The following is a 17371-nucleotide window of genomic DNA, read 5'->3' on the forward strand; positions in this document are numbered from 1 at the left end:
TTTTTTCTTTTTTTTTTTTTTTTTTTTGATAACCCTCGAGCTTTGTGTGGGTGCCCCGCTGGAGAGGGAGGGAGCGGGAACCGTGACAGCGAAAGGAGAGAGACCGAAGAGCCCGGGCTGCCCGGGCAGTAAATCACTCGCTAAATTATAAGCGCGGCTTCCTCTCTCCAATAGCTTTAAGCTATTTGGGGAGGCATCCTTTTCCCGCACTCTCGCAGGTGCAATATGAATCAATTATCTTAATTAAGATAATGCCGCAAACCCAAGAGATTTCCTCGGGAGCGGATTTCGCGCTCCGGACAACTGTAAGGCGTTCCCACAGCGCTGCTTCCCACCCCCCGCCCGGCCGGGCCAGGGCTCAGCCCCGGCGGCGCCCCGCGGAGAGGCTGCGCTCCCCGCCACCGCCCGCCGCACCGGGCCCCAGCCGGCCCCGGGCTTCCCCTCCCTCCTGCCGGGGCCGGGAGGCGGCAGCGGAGGCGGGGGGCGGCCGGGACGGAGCTTTGTTGGGACGCGTGCGGTTCGCGTGCCGCGCCGGGGGGGGGGGGGCAGGGGGGAGGGAGGAGGGCAGGGAAAGAGAGACAAGGAGAAAGGGAGAGAAAAAGAGAGAGAAAGGAAGGATTCGGGAGGAAAAATAAGCAGAAGCCGAATTAGAAGCCAGATGGAGAAGGAGGAGTCTGTAGGTCAGGGGGAGAAAGAGAGACGCTCGGAGCGATAAAATCACGGGGCCGGGAGGAGAGACGGGGAACGTGGGAAACCGGAGCCACGGAGTCGGGGGACGGCCCGAGCGGGGAAGGCAGAGCCGGCTGCCTGCGAGATCCGGGAGGAGAAGCGGTGCCGGAGCAGCGAGAGGAGCGGGAAGGACGAAGCCGGCGCGGCAGAGCCCCGCCGCACCCGGGGCGCAGCGCCCGTCCGCCGCCCCGACGGGCTGCACCGAGGAGTGCCTCGTACCTGCCGGCCCGGCTCCTCCACGGCCACGCGTGTCCCCTCGCCCAGCGCCGCTTGGGGTGGAACCAGCCCCGCTCGGCGGGCTTTAAGCCCCTCTGTCCGACAGCCTGCCTCCGTATTTGTTTGTCTACTTATCTATCGGCAATCTCTTGGCTTTATTTCGTTCTCGGGGAGGCGGACTGCGCTGAACACGCTCAGAGGCACACGAGCACCCCAAAGCTCTCAGCGCTCCCCGGGATTCAGCTTTCTGCCCGTGCCCTCCTCCTGGGGTTTTTGCCTGGTGTTTCCCCGGCGCCCCGCGCTCCCGGCTGTGCTCCCACTCCGTCCCATCCAAACGCGGGTGACACTTCCCAGCAGCCGGGACAGGGCTGGCCCAGCCCCATCCCTCTCCCGCGCCCTCACAACGTGGTCAAACCTCACCGCTTCCAAAACGCGTCCGGCTCCGGCAGCCCCAGCAGCGCCCCGTTAACGGGGCCGCGCTCCCGAGGGGGCGGCCGTCCCGGCGGGGCGCCCTTGCCCAGCCGCCCGGGACGCGGGCATCCTCCCGGCCCCTGCCTCGGGGGCACCTCTGCGGGCAGGGAGGGGCTCGCCGCGGGCAAGGGCCGCCGTCAGGTGGGCAGGGAGCGGCGCTTCCCTCCCGGCCGTGCCCCGGGGAAGGGCCAGCAGCCGCCGGCGACCCGAGCGTGCCCTGCTCCGGCCCCGCTCGTTCGACCCGGCGGCACACGCCGCGCTGCCGCCCCTCGTTTCGCACGGAGAACCGGCCAGCTTGGAAATAACAAAACGCAGCCGGTTGTCCTTCGTATTTGATTACCGAGAAGGCGAACATCCCCCGGAGTCCCCTCCTGCCCCCCGCCAGCCCCAGGGCTATGTAGGTCACGAGCAGGAGAGAAACATTTTAAAAATAACCCGACCTGGAAAAGTATCTCTCGAATCGCTCTCCGCAGGGGGGAATTACGGGTTTAGCATTTCAAGTCGCGTGAGAAGAAAATAAATTATTTCTTTTTCGTCCTTTTATTGATTATTTCTTGGGGTAGCAAAGCCCGCCGTGTTGTCGCGCAAGGGGGGTGTCTCCCCCGTTAAAGCACATCTCTCAAATTCGGCGGTGTTCGCAAACTCCGCCGAGGCGTTTAAAGACTTTAAAGCCATCGCACGGCATCTTTCATTAAATCTCCCCGTTAACCGGCGGTATTTCCATCAAAAACTCGGGGAAAGCGAAACAGCCTTTGCTCCAGACGGCAGGACAGACCGGGGGGCACAACAGCCCCGGGACGCCGTTTCCCCCCGCCCCCGGCACCGGAGAAAGCCACGAAGGCAGGGAGTGTGAGGGGGGTGTCTGTGGCGGCGGGGAGCGAGAAGGACGGGGAGGCTCCGGGGCTCGGAAGCGCCCGTTAGGAGCTGCTAAGGCGGGGTGGCGGGGACCCGCGGAGGCCGCACCCCGAAACAATGGGAACAATGCGGCTCCGCGGGTCGTGACAGGCGGCCTCCCCCCCCTCCTCCGGCGGCGGCGGGGCGGGCGCGGAGCTACCGTTCCGCTCCGCGCCCGCCCCGGCCGGGGGGGGGTGGGGGGCTGCCCGGTGACAGATGGCGGCGCCCGGCGGGCCACAAAGGGCGTGGCGGCTCAACGGGCGGGCGCGCGGCCGCATACAAATAAGGGGTGTCACGTGGAGAAACGGGGGGGGGCACACAACGCGCCGCCGCGCCTGACGTGGGCGGCCATATGGCGCGTGCCGCCGGGCGGGGCGGGGCGCGGGGCGGGGCGCAGGCGCGTTGGGCGGTGGCGATCGCCGCGGTACCCAGGTCCCGGTGCCGGCCCCCCGCCGCGCATCCTCCGTCCCGCTATATAACGGGGGAGCCCGGCGCTGCGCAACCTCGGGAAAAAAAAACACGCGGCGCCCTCGCACGGAGAGCTGCGCCGGGGTTATGAGACCGTCACCGCGCGGGAGAAGCTGAGCGACGGAGGTAACGGGAAACCGGGTTTCCCCCCCGCGGGAAAGTGGTTGGCGGTAGCTACCGGGGTGGGAGAGGAGCCCGCGGGGTCGGGGCGGGCGGAGCTCGCCTCTGCCGGAGCCGCTTCGGTTTACATTGTCGCTTGCGGTCGTGGGAACCGGCGGTGGTTCCTGCCCGTGTGTGCAGGCAGCCGTGTGTGCGCACACCTGTACCCATCCATCTGTGCACACGTTTACATGTGTGTACATATATATCTAAATGTATATGTGCGTCCATCTATACACACACATACTATACGTGTATATGTGCTTCCACCTATGCACCTCCTAACTTCCAGCTCCCCCTCCTGCGCGGCGGGCGGCCGCCGCGGTCCCCCCGCAGGCTGCGCCCCGGCGGGCGGGCAGCATTGTTCCTCCCCGGAGCGCCCGGTGCGACCCGAGGACGGTCGAGGCCCCCCACAAAAGGCCCCCGCGGGAAGCGGGGGGACGGAGCCTGTCGGCGGCGGAGGGGATGGCGGAGACGGAAAGCCGGGGCCGGTCCCGCACCTGTTACGGCGGGCGGGGGCCGCGCAGCGCCGCCGCCGCTCGCCACCCCGCCACGGGCACCCGGCGGCGATCCTGGGGGCGGAGGCGGGACCGGGGGAGCCTCGCCGGGAGAGGTCGGGCAGTGTCGGTCCGGGGGAGCAGGTGCCCGGCGCCCGTCGGGGCGGTGCGGGAGCCCTGCGCAAGGCGGCGGCGAGGGGGAGAGGCGTCACGGGCGGCCACCCGTCCCTGTGGGTGTCCTGCGTGCCCGTCTGCCCCCCCCCCCCGCCTCTTCCCCGTCCCGATTCGGCAAACGTGGTTTGGGTTTTTTGTTTGGGGGGGGGGTGCGGGGTTGTTTGTTGGTTGGGTTTTTGTTGTTGGGGGGTTTTCTTTTGGTGTTTTTTGATGGTTTTTGTTTGTTTGTTACAAAACCCGCTTGGTCTGCTCGCGTCGTGCCGCCCGGGCTGCCTCCCGCACACGTAATCTGCTTATATTCCCCGCTAATATCCGCGAGTTACATAATGGCATTTGAACATATGTCGACTTAATTATAAGGCAGGACCGCGGAGACAATTAAAAGTTTGCGCTGGCACCGTGGGGAAGCCGGGTGTTCCCTCGGGAGGGGACGGGGGGACCGGGGTGCTGGGGCGGGGGGGGCGCCGCGGGCGGTCTCTCCCCGCGGCCGCAGCTCCGGGTGCTGATGCGGCTCTTTTCTGTCTCCTCTGTGACGCAGAGGCTCACCATGACCAAGTCGTACAGCGAGAGCGGGCTGATGGGCGAGCCCCAGCCCCAGGGCCCCCCGAGCTGGACGGACGAGTGCCTCAGCTCCCAGGACGAGGAGCACGAGGTGGACAAGAAGGAGGAGGACCTGGAGGGTCTGCAGGCCGAGGCCGAGGAGGACTCGCTGCGGAACGGAGAGGAGGAGGACGAGGAGGATGACTTGGACGAAGAGGAGGAAGAAGAGGAGGAGGAGGAGGACGACGATCAGAAGCCCAAGAGGCGGGGCCCCAAGAAGAAGAAGATGACCAAGGCGCGCATGGAGCGGTTCAAGCTGCGGCGCATGAAGGCCAACGCCCGGGAGCGGAACCGCATGCACGGCCTGAACGCGGCCCTGGACAACCTGCGGAAGGTGGTGCCCTGCTACTCCAAGACGCAGAAGCTCTCCAAGATCGAGACCCTGCGCCTGGCCAAGAACTACATCTGGGCGCTGTCCGAGATCCTGCGCTCGGGCAAGAGCCCCGACCTGGTCTCCTTCGTGCAGACCCTCTGCAAGGGCCTGTCGCAGCCCACCACCAACCTGGTGGCCGGCTGCCTGCAGCTCAACCCGCGGACTTTCCTTCCCGAGCAGAGCCAGGAGGTGCCGCCCCACGTGGCGGCGGCCGGCGCCCCCTTCCCGGCCCACCCCTACCCCTACCAGTCGCCCGGCCTCCCCAGCCCGCCCTACGGCACCATGGACAGCTCCCACCTCTTCCACCTCAAGCCGCCGCACGCCTACGGCGCCGCGCTGGAGCCCTTCTTCGAGAGCGGCCTGGCGGAGGGCGCCAGCCCCGCCTTCGACGGGCCGCTCAGCCCGCCCCTCAGCGTCAACGGCAACTTCTCCTTCAAGCACGAGCCGGCCGCCGACTTCGACAAGAGCTACGCCTTCACCATGCACTACCCCGCCGCCGCCGCCGCCGCGCTGGCCGCCGCGCCCGCCCACGCCGCCATCTTCCCGGCCGCCGCCTCCCGCTGCGAGATCCCGGTCGACGGCCTGGCGCCCTACGAGGGCCACCCCCACCACGAGCGGGTCCTCAGCGCCCAGCTCAACGCCATCTTCCACGACTGAGCCTCCCCCTCCCACCCCGCCGGGGTACGGGGACGGGAAGAGCCGAGCCCAGCCGCCCCGCCGGCGGCCACCGCCTTGTTTACAGGGGGCAGCCCGGCGGGTCCCGCCGCTGCCTTCGGGGGCCGCCGTGTCCCCGCTCACCGGCTGTCTTGCTTCCGCTCCTCGGAGCGACGCTGTCGATTTGGGGTAGGGGCATTGGGATCGCGTCAATTACCTGATCGGGATAACAAAATCACAAGCAATAATTAGGATCTATGCAATTTTTAAACTAGCGATGGGCCAATTACAAAATATATATGAAATCTATATTTTTCAACCAACCTTTTACTACTTGTTACCTTTCCCATGCTGAATTATTTTGTTGTGATTTTGTACAGAATTTTTAATGACTTTTTATAACGTGAATTTCCTATTTTAAACCATGCAGCTTCATCAATTTTTATACATATTGGAAAGGTAGAATTATATCTAATTTATACAAAATAATTTAACTAATTTAAACCAGCAGAAAAGTGCTTAGAGAAGTTACGTTGCCTTAGCACTTCTTTCCTTTCAAATAGTTGAAGAAGAAAAAAAAAAATGCACAATCCGGGCAATTTCTTTCCCATGAAAGTATCTTTTTTGCTTTTTTTTCTTTTCTTTTTCTCTTTTTCCTTTCCCCCTACAACAAGAACCAGATCCCCTAGGTCTTGAGAAGATATAAGAACGAGAGACTTATTTTCTATTAAAACATATCAATTCAACACATTACTTGCACAAACTTGTATATAAAGATTATAAAGCAAATGCCAACACCCTTTTTAAATCGAAAGCTGCTTGACTATCACATACAATTTGCACTGTTTCTTTTTAGTCTTTGAACCCCTTGGCATTCCGTGTTTTTTTTGAAGAGAACTTGAAGATGTTAATGTTTCCAGGCGATATAAATGCATGATTTTATACATGTTCACACAATCCGTGGTTGTCATATGCTCATCTTATAAATCGGAACCTAAAACTAATCAGGTTGTTAAAGTCGGGCTATATACCTATTGTAGTCGATTAGTACGGTAGCTTGAAACAAATTCAAACCATTTAATCCGTAATTAGAACAATAGCTATTGCATGTACAATGCAGTCCAGAATAAGTGCTGTTTGAAATGTAACGCTGGTTCAACTGGAATCAATCTGTACTGTAATTTTGTTTGTAATCCTGTATATTATGGTGTAATGCACACTGGGATTTTAGAAAAACATCCATCCTTTGGCAACAACATAGTATTGAACATTTGGTCGAATGTTGCATTTCTCCTTAAATGTGATTATTTTTTTTTTTTCTTAGTGTAAGTAATTCCTATGGGATTATTGTTTTATTTGGATAGCTCATGAAAGGTGCAACACTTATTATTTGTAGAATAAAATTGGACTAAAAAAAAAAGGACACGGATTCTTTACTTACCCCGAGGGGTTCCGGGGAGGGGGGGGAGGAATTTGTTCGTTTGTTTACAGCGAAACTGGCCACCTGCAACGCGGATTTGTTGACTTAGGGAAACGGGAGCAGAATCGCGCTTCGCCCGGGAGCTGCGGCTGCCGGTTCGGGCTGTGCCGAGCGCCCCGCACCCGCCTCGGCGGCCCCCGGGCGGGGAGGCCCGGCCCGGCTCGGCGGCTGCCGCCCACCCGCGGGTCTCCCCTCTCGGGCCACGCCGAGGGGATCCCCCAGCCCGCCGGGGCCGGAGAAGCGGAGGCGCCTCGTCCCGCGGTACCGGCGCGGCTCCCCGCGCCCGGCCGGGACCGGCACACCGGGAAAACGCCGTTTCGACCCCGGCTCGGCCTCGCCGGCAGCAGGTGCTCGTTCCCACCGCAAGCCAGCCCTGGATCCAGCGCTATCGATTTGCCGTCTCCCCTCTCTTCCCAGACGCGAAACATGTGTTTCTTTAATCTTCACTGATTATTCTGGGGCTTAAGGAACCCGGAGACACAACCTGCGGGAGAGCAGTTCCCCTAATGCCCGGGAACAATTATCAACAGGTCTTTGCCTCCGACCCTCAGAAAACAGAGTTAAGGCGTGCCCCGAAATGCCTCGCATGAAGCAGGGGTATTCCAGCAGTATTTCACCTAACCGGCAGAAAACGAACAGGCTCTCCCCTGGATGAGGGCTTCCCCCCCCGGAGAAATCAAACTGCTGACGTCTATTTCAAAGGTGTTTATAGCTACGGAAATCCAGCGCGTAAGCCTTGCAAACCTGTATTAGTACGGCAGCACCCTCCCGGGCAGTCTTTCGTGCTAAAACCACGCTGAAAGTCACCTGCGGCGCCGGCTGATGCGTTCCGCAGCATCTCCCTGCGTTTCGCCCGAGCCCGCAGCTCCGCACTCCAAAACTGTTGCTGCATCTGAAAAGGAAGAAAGCAAAAGGCAACTTTTCAAGCACCCGCTTAACCTTTCCCAGTCAGTGGCAACACAGCTAAATATACCCTAGATAACCCGGGGGGCGATGAATGACAATTTCCCACATAAAATTGAAAAAGCAGGCTTGCTCGCCTTTCGGTTATGCACCTTCTTCTTAAACATAAGGATTCTTCTAGTCAGTCAAGGGGCAACTCACATGCCACCATCTTTTATTCAAAGGCAGGCACAGATGTTCCTTCTGCAGGGGAGGTTTTAATTTATGAAAATTATATTGTTTATGCATGAATGCACTCTGCATAACACACTACTTCCATCTGATGAGAGAAATACCACAGAACCAGTGCCAATGTCAGGAACATATTCTGCAAATTTAGTCGCTTAAATGTTTAATGAATATTTGGAAGGCATTTCCAAACCACAAGAAGCCTTTTCAATTACCTTTTCTTTTTCCACTGTTAATAACAAAATTCAACTCGTCTAGCCAATGCAATTTAACTAAAAAAAAAAAAAATCTACCTAGGCTATCTGAATGTTCGCTACTGTGATACTTCAGAGAAAATAATATTTTAATGTTATGAGCAACCTAATAAGGAAAATTAATTAGGCATTTTGGTAACTAGAGGCTCCATTTTACAAATCACTTGTGAGTTTTGTTATTTCAATTAGTTTAGGGCTTTTTTTCCCCCCACCCTTATAAAATATTGGAGATTTCCCCTCCCCCTTTGCTGCTGCTTCTGATGCCTCTGTCATTTATTTTTTCTTATTGGTAATATCAAGCCAAATCTTGAAATCTCTGCTCATGACTCCCACAGGAAGGTCTATCAAGGTCTCTTTCAAAGGAAAGAATTACTCACACTGTTCCTCTCCTGTGAGCATAACGCTAATTAACTAAGGCTATAGTGGGATTATCTAACTTTCACATGTGGAAGAAACTCTGGGCTTGAGTCATACCCACACACATACTGGGTCATCCAGCAGAGGCCTAGGACTCTTTATGGCTTGTTGACACCAGTGGCCTTTCCCTTCTTTATGCCACACTTCTGGCAGCAGAAATTGTTCTGCCACCAGTGCATGCTTGAGAAGACCCTGGTGAAATCTCTGCGGGTACAGTGCATGAGTAAACAATCATGACTTGCAGCTTTTCCCTTGGTTTTCTGAAGCAATAGAAGAGGGTCCTGAGGTTGCAGACTCATCATTGCCTGTGATCCAGCTGAGGCTCCTGCTACGACAGAGGGGTCTGAAGTGGTGGAATTCCAGGTCACATTCACAAGATGTCTGAGAGGCTGAAGACTTAGGTTTTACCTAGCCCAAATGAAAAAAGAACCTGAACATCAGACTTTGGCCCAGTGCCTTCAGGAGGACTCACCAATTCAGGACTCCTGAATTCACCAGAAGTCAACAGAGCATCACTTTCTCCAGAATTACTGTTCCAAAATTTTAATGAACTAATATTAAAAAGCAACACACAATTACAGAGGTAATGGGAATTAATAAAAATAATTCTAAACTAAGTCTTGAGAGCAAGTAAAACAAGCCTTTTCTATCCTCTCTAAAAGTAAAAATTCTTGCAATTATTTCAGTATTGTAACTGATCAAAACTGGATCCACCATGACCTTAACAATTGCATACTAAAAAGATGAGTCTCTTTAAAAAACCCAAAACCAACACAATACTTTCATACAAAGAACCATTTTGACAAATACTTTGAGAAATTACGGAGTTAAATTGCATTCTCTTGTTTAAATATATATAGTATCTAAAGATGAAAAACCAAAACCCACTCAATTTGCACTCATTCCTATTGAGGAAGAACTCACAGAAATGAAAACTTGGGGGTTCTGCTGGGTGCTGTATCAGGGAATACATGCAGAAACAGGTCTTTGTTTTTATTGACCAAAATGGGTTGTATGGTAATTATTTCAGAAATGATAATGGTCTACGCTCTTTCCTTAGCTGAAAATCCCATTTACAAAAAGCCTTGAAAAACATAGCATGTGAATAAGTGCTGAAACAGTGAGCTGAAGATCTGCAAATAGACTGTTCTTTAAATATGTACATAAGTGTTTTTTAAATAATTCATATATGTATTTAACAAACTGTCAGAAGCTATGCAATACAAAATTAAAACTGACAATGCTCTCAAAGCATTCTTTTAAGTATTTAGCTTGCCTACAGGGTATGTAAAAACCCTGGCTTTCAGTTTCCTAGCTTGTAGTAGTTTGTAGCATAGAGTTAACTACATTTTGTATGAAATAAAATAGAAGCAACTAAGATTCACACTATTTGCCAACATTTTGGTGAAAGAACAATAGAAAATAAAATTCAGAGTAAAACTTGATTACCTTAAAAAGATAGCACGTCAAACAATGCAAAGAAAAAAATAAAATGTCTTCTGGTCAACACATTCTCATTTCATATTCCTGCCCACTATCCTATTTTCCTCTATTTTGAATAAGATCAGTTTCAGCTCCTGGTGCTCATAGGAATGACTTCAACTTCAGATTCCATTCTTGCTGCTTCTTATTCCTGCATAATAATTTCACTCATTCTTGTTCTCCTCTTTGGAGAGATTTGTCCATCTCCACAACTTAACTGCTTTTCTTTCTCTTTTCAGATGTATAGAAAGATGTCTAGTAATAGTAACGCTCACTTCCATAGAACATTGGTGCCATTTTTCTTCATAATAATTTATGACCTCACTTATTGTGAAGTCTGCTCCATTGAGAGCCCACCTGGAGCACTGTGTTCACCTCTGGGGCTCCACAACATCAGGAGGACATGGACCTGGTGGAGTGAGTCCAGGAGAGGGCCATGAAGATGATCAGAGGGCTGGAGCACCTCTCCTACAAAGACAGGCTGAGAGAGTTGGGGTTGTTCAGCCTGGAGAAGAGAAGGCTCTGGGGAGACCTTACTGCAGCCTTCATGTACCTAAAGGGGCCTACAGGAAAGCTGGAGAGGGACTGTTTACAAGGCCATGGAGTGACAGGACAAGGGGTAATGGCCTTAAGCTGAAGGAGGGTAGATTTAGATCAGATATTAGGAAGACATTATTTACTGTGAGGGTGGTGAGGCACTGGAACAGGTTGCCCAGAGAAGTTGTGGAGGCTCCATCCCTGGATGTGTTCAAGGCCAGGTTAAATGGGGCACCCTGGTCTAGTGGAGGGTGTCCCTGCCCACAGCAGGGGGGTTGGAACTAGATGATCTTTGAGGTCCCTTCCAACCTAAACCATTCTATGATTCTAAGTTTGGTGTTCTGCTTAACATCTTTTCTTTGAAGTCAAGAAAAAAGTCACAACAGAGCAGAATTAATAGAGAACTATAAGAGATGCTTTTCTAGAGTAGCAATGTAAGAAGGGAACATACTGAGGAGTGCTGATATTTGGGAATGAACAGCTGAAGTATAACTGACTACACACTAAACCTTCATTGTATAAACAGACACTGTAGCCAGAAAAACATACAAGCCAAGGGTATGCTGCCAATTTCAAAATCCAGATTTCTCTAGAAGCAAGTTTCTATTAGCCACTGAAACAACACAGCTATGAGAAATGTCCAGTTGAACATTCCAGGTTGGACATAAGGTATTTTCCCCACAGCATCCCCTCATCTCAATTCCTGTTCTTTAACTTCAACATCACATTATCCACAAACCAAAAACTAGCCTTCCTATTTCTTGCCTATTGACCTCATTGCATTTTTCTACTGTTTTTTCTCAAGGGGAGTGGATTTATTTTCCAATAGCATGCTTTAGCTGCTTGCTCTCCTTCAAATACTAGCTATACTTCCCTCACTTGTTATTTCTGCTAGAGGCTACCTCTTTCTTCACAGGGTTCTTCCAGAAAAGATTTCTGAGACTCCTACTACTTCTTAGCACCTAGACAGCGAGAGATGATTACCTTCATCCAGAAACACTGTTAGTTGAGGAGAGGTTAGCTTATGTCCTCATTTCCTACTACCTCTTGTCCAGGCCCAGAAGATGCTCCCCTCTCCTAGTACAGCTGCCTGTGCTCAAGGCCAGCACCCTGACATGGAGCAACACCTCCTCCAGGTCCAGACTGCTGAGAACAAGCTCTAAGAAACCACAAGGGGATCTTCCCTCACTCGAGAGCTGCATTTAAGCTCTTACCCTAGTATCTACCTTCATGAGATTGCAGCCATACCTGTGCCTAGCCATATCCAGGCCCTGACCCACAGACTCAATATATTTGCTTGACCTTAGGCCTGCCTTGACAGTACAGACTTCCCTGGTAGCTGCTAGGCTAGTACTGACACTAGTTATCATCACAAAACCTGACCTGCTCATGCTGCTTTTCAACTTGATATCGGCCCCTCCTCATTGCAACAAACTTATTTAGCTATCTGGACTCTTGGCTGAACTTGGCTACACACAGCTCCACTCACCTTAGTCAGGTATGTAGGACCATACCTGACTTGCACCTGCTCTCAGGTCTACTTCTTTTATAGAGCCACCTACCCTTATTCTTCCTTAACATTCCTTCCCTAGTACTTCTGGCTGTTAGGGCCCTAAGAGCACCACTGAGCCTTAAAACCCCTGACCAGCCCCACCTGCAACCCCCCACCAACCCCGCCCAAGGGCCTGGAGCTCTATTTAAGCTCAGCCTAGGGCTATCAGTCTTTCCTGTAGAGATGCTGTGGGTTGCTGGTCTCTAGTTCAGCTATAGCCCTGATCTGGCTATGAGCCCTACTTGAATCCAGATCTGCAAGCTGGTGGCCTAGTCTCAGCCCTGCCTCATCACTGTGATATTGTCTGAGGAGTTGGATTCTTGGGGATCTTAGCAGCTTTCCTGGGCTTCCTTGCTCAGGTACCACCAGGTAGGTCCTGGCCAGAAAGGCCCTTTCTTTGCTAGCCCTGGGGTCCTGCTCTTGGCTCCCTAGCCCTTGGGGAGCAGCTGGCCCTTGCTGTGCCCTGACAATGGCTTTGCTTCCCTTCCTGGCATGCCCCCTGCCCCCTTCTTGTTCCTTCTAGTTTACTTGAGCTAGTTGTTTAAAAAAAAAATACCAAAGAATGTTAAGACAATTTCTAAGGCAGCTCCAGTGATACTCTAAGTAGAATGGAGTAACAGAGTAACCTGGGATTCAGACTATAAAACACAGCACAAAACTGTTCTGTGGACTCTGGATTTCTTTTATTCTTGTTATACTGTAAGCATGCACACTTTGCATACTTACACTGCAATAAGAGAATAGCTATGTCATGTAGAGAACTGGGTGGCCTTGTACACCGCATATTTAGCCACCCTTAAATTGAAGGAACTACATTAAATTCAGAGAGTTACTTCATGTATGGATAACACCAAATATTTAAAAATATTCAAAGAATACTTTGGGAGTCTATCTAAAGAACTGTAAAACTTAATTTGAAGGATTTTATTAAAAATATCCTTTAACTTATTCCTTATTAAGAGGTCTATGTTCATGTATCTATTGCCATTGAATCAAAATGCACATGAGAGAATGGGAAAGTAAACCACATTTTAGCTGCTGTGATTAAAGACCTAGAAGAAATCAAGACCATCACATGTAGGTTCAGTGCTGTATACTATTTGACTGTCTATTATACACTTCCTGCTACATGTTTATTGTTTGTCTTGTGTCTTTTTTCTTAGATGGGAACACCACACAGGATACTACATAGGATCATCAATACACACAACCCTTCTTACAAGAAAGGACAACAAGTTTCTATGTGTGAGAGTTCAGACATAGTCTGGAAAATGTATAAAATGATATTGCTGGACTATTCTGTATTTTTTCCAAATTCAGTGTACAAATCTGAAAGTTGTGATATTTAAAGAAAGTCTATTAGAGTAGACTTGCTTAGAATATTTTTTTCCCCAGTGTCTCAGACTTACAAAGGATTGTGGGGACTGAAGATTTGGGAACAGTAGCAAACCAAGAATGAACAGACTTATATGTTCTTATGGGTTTTGTTACTATATACAGTTCTCTTACTATTTTATGTTTTTATCTACTACATTTTAGTATCTTAATAGTTACTGATTCAATACTGCTTTCAAGTAACATCAGTAAAAGGGTGTTAGAAATTTTAATGACATCAGTTGAAGGGTTTTACAAGTCTCCTAGGAACTGTTATAGTCCTCCACTGATTGTACTGAAAATATTATTATTTTATGGTTCTAAGATAATTATCAGCTCATCCTTTCCTGTACCTTATGAAAAATTATCTGGTGACAATATATAATATACATAGATGGGATAGGCTAATAAATGGTCCCAGAAACAAATACAAATGACTTCAGGAGATTATAAAGGGCATAGAGCCTCAAAATTGATTCAACTGTATCCGGTTTCATGTTGTGCTTTATCTTCTAGTTAATGATTTAGCTTTCCCTTTGAATGACATCAATGCAAACACATTAAAGACCACCGATGTCAAATAATGGACACAGTTTAATGGGTTCATCTACTGTTGTACCGGAATGATAAATTGGTAAGGAAAGTTTCTTTGGCTCAGTTTTTCCTGCCTTGTTACTCAGTTATCTTTAGGGGGGAAAAAAGTGTTTTGCACAAAACTTCCATAGTTTATGCAATTTCAATTGTTCACACTTTATTTTATCTGATTACTCTGCAGTCAAGATACTTGGATCCCAACAAAAAAGATCTAAGGGACAAAAAAATATTGACACAGTGAAGTCAGAATAAGACTATTGACGCTCACAGCTTTAAGCAAGCAGAAACTTTACGTGGTCATGTTACGATTCAGAAAGGTAAATTGGTGAGGGCTACATCTCAGTGAAAGCTGTATCAATGGCTCAATGCAAACTGAAAAGCACTTACAGGTTGCATATTTAACAACTATCCAGAGCATACTCTAATAGATGGAAATAAGTATCAAAATGCTGTACCACAGTGACTTTTAAAATGGGTCTTAAAAATGTTGTCTTGGCTACATAATCAGCAGCTTGGTACAGGTTTTTATGGAACTATTAAGGTAGGCAGCTTAATAGTCATGATACATACCATCTCATGGACCCTTGGCTTGTTTGATTGCAGACAACCAGATTTACTTACCTGTAATAGCATTTCTCTTCCAGACAGACAAACATTCCAGGAAGAGTCTTGAATATTTGGACATATGGTTTGAACTGTAATTTGTATCAATCTGCGAAAGGCAATATTTTTAACTTACTGCTTTATTTTTTAGAGAGATGTTCTATATTTGATTTATTACAAATACTAAAGATTAAATTAAACTGCTCACTTTAAAATGTCCTTTTCATGTGCTGATAAGCCACCATGACATTAGACAACTCAGAACTAAAAAAAAAAACCAAACAAAAAACCAACAAACCACAAACCCAACACACAAGCCTTGCTGTTTTCCTTCAAATTAAGCCCTTACGGGCTCAGGAGCACCTTACAAATTGGAGTTGCTACTGGAGCTCTAACGTGATCATCTTCAGTGGATTTTACAGCACCTGTCATACCTCCAAATACTAAAATATACCATTTACAGAGTAGGAGCAAAGAAGCGTCTCCCTCCTCTGCATTTAAGTGTCGGGAGCGAGGGATGACCGCGCAACCTTCTGAGTACGTTTTCTGCATTGTGGCACTTGAGACACTCTGGTGTTGTGTGAGTCCGTATCAGACTGTGAGCCACGGGGCTCCTCAGCTGTGTGACGAAGGGTGTATGTGACTGTGATACCTCCATCCAGGTTTGTGGTAATTCTGTTTTGCAGTGTGAATGTCAGCATGGTATTTATCTTAGGGCTAGGCACGGCACGACCTTTGAAAAGCCTGGCCATTTGAGTATGAGAGGGCTATTACAGCTTTGTGCCATAGTTTTCTAAAGCTAAACAGTCGTAATATTATTCACGATAATAGAAAAGCAGAAGACACGGGGGACTCCGAGAAAGAAAACGAGTTTCTGTAGCTAGAGAATTCCTCCACGGCCCTGCTCGGGGAAGGAGGAGTGACTTGAGGGAACAGAGCCGTGAGAAGCCGGAGCGCCTCGTGGGCGTTCTCACCGTTACCCTGTGAAGCACCGTACCTCATTTCGGGTGCCGGGTGTGTTCCCCGGTACCCAACGCAGCCCGGGCGGCAGCAGTGCCGGGCGGCGCTCGGCCCGTTTCAGGTGACCCGGCGGAGCCCCGCCGCGCCGATGGCAGCGAGGGGCTTCCCCCTCGGCGGCGGGACAGACGGTTTTCCCCGGGAGAGGGGCTCAGCGCGGCCCCGGGCCGCTGCTGTGAGGGGACCTGCGGGCGGCGCCGGACGCGGCTCCCGTCGCGTCCCGGGCCGGGCGCCCTCCCGCCGGCCCCTGGGCGGCCGCGGCACCGCCCGCGGGGCGGGGCGGGCGCTGCCTTGGCAGCAGCCGGGACGCCGCGAGCGGCCGGTCGCGCGGGGTGGCGGTGGTGCCGCCGCCATGCTGAGCGCCACGGCCCCCTTCCTCCGCCCGCGGGGACGGGCCTGGCCCGAGCGCCCGGCCGGCGGCCGCGGCCCGCGGGAGCAGCGCGCGCAGGCGGTGGCCGTTGGCGCCGCTCGCGCTCGCTCCTCAGCGCCCGAGGAGCGGCGGCGGAGGGTGGCCCCGCTGGCGGCGGCCCCGCCGGCCGAGGCGGGAGAGGAGCCGCTCCTCAGGGGCATCTTCGAGATCAGCAAGAGGAGCTGCGACGTGGTGCTGAGCGCCCGGCGGCTCCGCTGGAGCCCCATCCTGCCCGAGAGCCCCACAGGTGGGACGGGGCGGGGCAGGGGGGTGTCCGCCGCGGCGCGGGGGGCGGGCCCGGGCCCAGGTCGCCTCCGGGAGCGGGCGGCGGCACCGCGGGATCGCCCTGGGCGAGCTGTCCTTCCCGCGGCGTGCCAGCGAAAGGCGAGCTGGGGCCTCTCAGGGCAGGGCGATGGGGAGCCGCCTTAAACCGGGATTATAGCGAACTAGTTAAAGTCGGTGGTGGCAGGCATGTCTCTTCCCTTCAAGGTTATGCCGGTGATTAAAAAAGAAAGATTAAAAAAAAAGGTCATAGCGCAATGAGCATCTGGTATCTGAACCAACTCTTCCTGGCAAGAGCCTTTACTTCTTGGTGGGTGATACAAAAAGGACGAAGTGCAAAAGATGGTGGTTTTTATGGCTTCTTAGCCCCAGGCAGAACAGTAAGAGGGTTTGTTTTTGTTTCTGCTGCATCAGTTTTTCTTGGCTTACTCTTTTTGACAGGTTCATAAACTAGAGCATCTATAGGCAGGTATGGTTTTGTGAGATATGCCTGGGTTTTGTGATGAGGCTTCTGCGGCAGGTTGTCCTTTCTCCGTGCTTCTCCAATAAAACAACATGCTGTGAGAAAGTGCTGTTATAAAGGATTTGATCAAGTGAAACAAATTATGCACACAAGTTTTAGAAGAAATGGAATGCTCCTTAAACTTCTCCAAATACTCTTTTTTGTCCTAGAAACTGTGAAAACACAAACTTAGTTTCAAAACTACATATGCACTCTTAAAGTGCTTGTTTACTGCAGTGACCTCCCAGTGCTTATGTGAAGGAGAAATCAAAGTTGCCTTCAGGAATGCAGAGTTTCCAGACAGCGCAGTTGTCCTCTGGTATGGCACGCTTAGCTTGTCCAGGTCTAAAATACCAGGTTTATTTTAGTGTTATTTTGGACAGAACTTAAAACTTCATATGGGTAAGATCCAACAGCTATGAACTCAGCATACAGAGAAAGAAAGTTTCTTTCACATACCAGTTTTTCTATGTTACAGTAATCTGTTCCTCTTCAAGGTAGT

General features: G+C 51.4%; 2 protein-coding genes across 3 annotated transcripts in view; both read left to right on the top strand.

The window, feature by feature from the left end:
* The first annotated feature begins 2786 nt into the window (after window positions 1-2786).
* NEUROD1 (neuronal differentiation 1) lies at window positions 2787-6655 on the top strand. Its single transcript, XM_075755751.1, has 2 exons — window positions 2787-2904; window positions 4147-6655. The coding sequence occupies exon 2, from the start codon at window positions 4156-4158 to the stop codon at window positions 5236-5238; it is 1083 nt and encodes a 360-aa protein (XP_075611866.1). The 5' UTR covers window positions 2787-2904; window positions 4147-4155; the 3' UTR covers window positions 5239-6655.
* A 9361-nt stretch (window positions 6656-16016) lies between these two features.
* The window catches only part of CERKL (CERK like autophagy regulator), a 54729-nt gene continuing 53374 nt past the window's right edge, over window positions 16017-17371 (top strand). Inside the window, exon 1 of one of the 2 annotated variants that reach the window (XM_075756503.1) lies at window positions 16017-16332. In XM_075756503.1, coding sequence (XP_075612618.1) covers window positions 16029-16332 — 304 coding nt within the window. In that variant the 5' untranslated portion in view covers window positions 16017-16028. Of the gene's footprint in view, window positions 16333-16608; window positions 16748-17371 lie in introns of those variants that run through there. The other variant, XM_075756504.1, reaches the window with a different exon arrangement.

Source organism: Balearica regulorum, chromosome 6 (assembly GCF_011004875.1).
Source record: "Balearica regulorum gibbericeps isolate bBalReg1 chromosome 6, bBalReg1.pri, whole genome shotgun sequence".
Classification (NCBI taxonomy): Eukaryota; Metazoa; Chordata; class Aves; order Gruiformes; family Gruidae; genus Balearica; species Balearica regulorum.